General features: G+C 38.1%; 1 protein-coding gene across 1 annotated transcript; it reads left to right on the top strand.

Annotated features, from left to right (window-relative positions):
- The first annotated feature begins 383 nt into the window (after positions 1 to 383).
- LOC109973635 (alpha-tectorin-like) lies at positions 384 to 1,584 on the top strand. Its single transcript, XM_020623383.1, has 2 exons — positions 384 to 974; positions 1,069 to 1,584. Exons 1-2 carry the CDS (start codon positions 735 to 737, stop codon positions 1,231 to 1,233), a joined length of 405 nt encoding a protein of 134 aa, XP_020479039.1. The 5' UTR covers positions 384 to 734; the 3' UTR covers positions 1,234 to 1,584.
- The last annotated feature ends 1,643 nt before the right edge of the window (positions 1,585 to 3,227 follow it).

Below are 3,227 nucleotides of genomic sequence, written 5' to 3'. Positions count from 1 at the left end.
GCCACACACATACCTCCTTTTGTGTTGGTCTGATGGCTTTCACTCTGGGTCTGTATGCAGGTCTCAGTGTGAGGATGATCAGAGAGACCCAGGTTGAAATGGTGAACTTGTATATACAGTAATCATCAGTATTGAGGGTTTACAGCTGCTGTTGAAAAATCTATTTATTTATTTGATATAAAGTCAAATGGTCTAATTCTGTTTTTATAAGAACACTGAGGTAGATTTAAACTACATCTCCAGGGGAACATCTTGAAAAAAAATACAGTGTTGAGTAAACTCATTATACAATCTGCAGGTTAAATAAAGCCATTTAAAATTCTGGGTTAATTTTTAATGAATTCAGTCTGGTTAGATTCTAACTACATCTCCAGGAGAGCATCTCTGCAAAAAATAACGAATTTCCAAGCTTAAAATTCTGTTTGTGAGCTGCTAACAGCAGGTGGAAGCTAAAGATTACAGTGTTGAGTAAACCCATTGTACAATCTGCAGGCTAAATAAAATCATTTAAAATTCTGGGTTAATTTTGAACAAGTTGAGCAGCAAAAACTGGCACCTCTTCATTTCCCAGAAACAATGATAAAGCAATTTAAAACTGGTGAGAAAATATAAACCTAAAGAATTGTTACAGTATCTGTGAAAGTCCATCTCATTTCACAACAAGCCTTTCAGACTCTACATACAGTGGTCATTTAATTCATTGTTAATGTAAAAATACACTTGTGCAGCCTTAAATGATGAGATTAGTTATACACAAAGTAACAAAACCAATTTTTATATCTTTCACAGATTCGTTCATCACTTGTAATAGTAGTTCGGCTACAGTGTCTGTGTCACGCTGCCAACTGTTTGAAGACGGCTTCCCCCCTAGCACCCTCCATCTCCAAGATGACACCTGTAAAGGGACTGTCCAGGACGGACGAGTGTTGTTTCAGTTTGACAATGACGACCGGCTGTGTGGGACAATTCTCAGGGTACAGTCCGTACAGTACAATATTATCAGTGCAGACTGAATATGATTTTAGATGTTACAACTGTAATCAATGATTTTCTCATTTCAATTTAAAGAGCAACGGAACTCATTTCATCTATGAGAACAGCATTCAGGACAGTGTGGGCCCTTCTGAAGGTCAAATCAGTCGCCAGAGGAACTTCCGTCTGCGTTTCTGCTGTGAATATCCTCTGTCTCAGGCTCTGTCTATGGATGTGGGCATCAACCCTGTAGAGAGGTGACACTACCTTTTATAGTGAATATCTGCCTGTAGTGATATATCACAGTGTATATGCTGGTGGGCTTTCCATATTTACTTCCAATATCAGTATAGTAAACAGTGCTACTTCAGACCTTAATCGAGTACATTTTTGTATGGCAGTGATGCTGTTTGATGACAGTGGTAATTCTAACAACATCATTATGAAACACAAGACCCTAATATTTGATATAAATAGTATCCAGAGGTTTCATGTGTGGGCCCTTGACTCTTGCATACTTTAGATGTAGTGAAATGTTTTGGCCATTCAGAGCCATTTTTAAAATACTAACAGGGTCTGGTATTTTGTAATGAGGAAATGTCAACCAGGACATTGTTGTGTTTCTCTGATGTGATTTTGTTTTTGAGCATCAATAGAGGTTTATGTCAAGGATGTACTGTAGGTTTGGTGTCAACATTGGTAGTGACACTACAGCCTCCCACTGACTTGGTTAACTAACATGAGTTGAAATTTTCCATAATATAAAGATGGGTAGCCAGCAGGTCTTCATTTTAAATCAGTGTGCCTGCTGGCCAGTTAGTTAATTATCTATCCTATTAGCTACGTAGGCTCTGGATGGATTTAATAGGCATTTTAAAATAAATGCAAGTCACATAAACAATACCACACACACTTCATGCTTTATCAGTTTAAAACATTTCAGTGATATTCAATAAAGCATCAGAAATCAAACTGCTGTAAACAGATTTTATGTTAGTTACATTAAAAATAACCAAATATAAAACTGATTTGGTTGCCCAGGCACAATGGGAAATAATAAAACAGATGCAAATCTTATGGGTAGAAGCTGCCACAACCGTGCCAACACTACCATGCAGACTAGTTAAAATTTTTTTTTTAAAAAGACACAAAATACCAAAAAACGGACCTCCTGTAAAATCGATTCAAATCCTAAAATGACTATACCGTAAATAGTTTTTTTCACAATGATAATGTATCAAATCACAAATGTGAATAATGCCAAAAAGTTTTATAGTGAGTTTCAGTTTGTTGTTGTAGTGTTTGACCAACAACAAGAAAAAAATACTGCTTATGTCTCTGTTTTTTCAGTGGAATAATGTTATCTACAAAGGACAAGATGTGACATGGACAAAGTTATGTTATGTGTGCTGTGGAGTGCAGCCAATAAAACAAAGGGAATAAGTCATCTGAAAGACTAAATTTTCCCATGCTTGATGTATGGACTGACAGCACTGATAACATAGTGTTGTCAGCAGATTGACAGCCAGCTATAGTCTCCTGTCTCTGGGAGCAAACTTGACATTTGCACGTAACGTGAGCTTCAGTTCGCCCCCTCACGTTGAATCAGTCAGATGCTAGCATGTCACCTGGGAAATGTAGATGTAGATGTAGCCTTAGGGAGGGCACATTGGAATGATCTTATGACTTCACTCCAAAGATAACGCACATGGGTTTGCTCAAATATTGGTAGGGACAGTTGTGTCTTTCCAAAATATTGGTAGGGACATGTCCCTACCGTCCATATGCAAAACTACACCCTTGTATATAATACTTGAAACAGGCATGCATCAGTATGATACTCAAAAAACCGACTTACTGGGCAGGTCCTGCATGGAAAGAATCCTTAAATTGTATGCAAATTAAAGACACGCCATGTCTGAAATGATCTGACAAATGAAGGAGTGGTGACAGAGCACTTGTTGAAAATACTGTTAAAATAGAAATGCCCGGCCTTAGCCTTTAATGGATTTGGATACAAAAAGATTTCCCAAGCTTTAAACATCCCAAGGAGCACTGTGCAAGCGATAATATTGAAATGGAAGGAGTATCAGACCACTGCAAATCTACCAAGACCTGGCCGTCCCTCTAAACTTTCAGCTCATACAAGGAGAAGACTGATCAGAGATGCAGCCAAGAGGCCCATGATCACTCTGGATGAACTGCAGAGATCTACAGCTGAGGTGGGAGACTCTGTCCATAGGACAACAATCAGT

This window comes from Monopterus albus, unplaced genomic scaffold, assembly GCF_001952655.1.
Source record: "Monopterus albus unplaced genomic scaffold, M_albus_1.0 scaffold297.1, whole genome shotgun sequence".
Classification (NCBI taxonomy): domain Eukaryota; kingdom Metazoa; phylum Chordata; class Actinopteri; order Synbranchiformes; family Synbranchidae; genus Monopterus; species Monopterus albus.
The sequence above is the reverse complement of the archived record's forward strand: the minus strand, read 5'-3'. Positions and strand labels throughout refer to the sequence as shown.

Coding starts and splice junctions, on each gene's coding strand:
- LOC109973635 (XM_020623383.1), top strand. CDS start 735: ATGATGAGATTAGTTATACACAAAGTAACAAAACCAATTTTTATATCT. Junction 975..1,068: donor TGTGTGGGACAATTCTCAGG/GTACAGTCCGTA, acceptor TTCAATTTAAAG/AGCAACGGAACTCATTTCAT.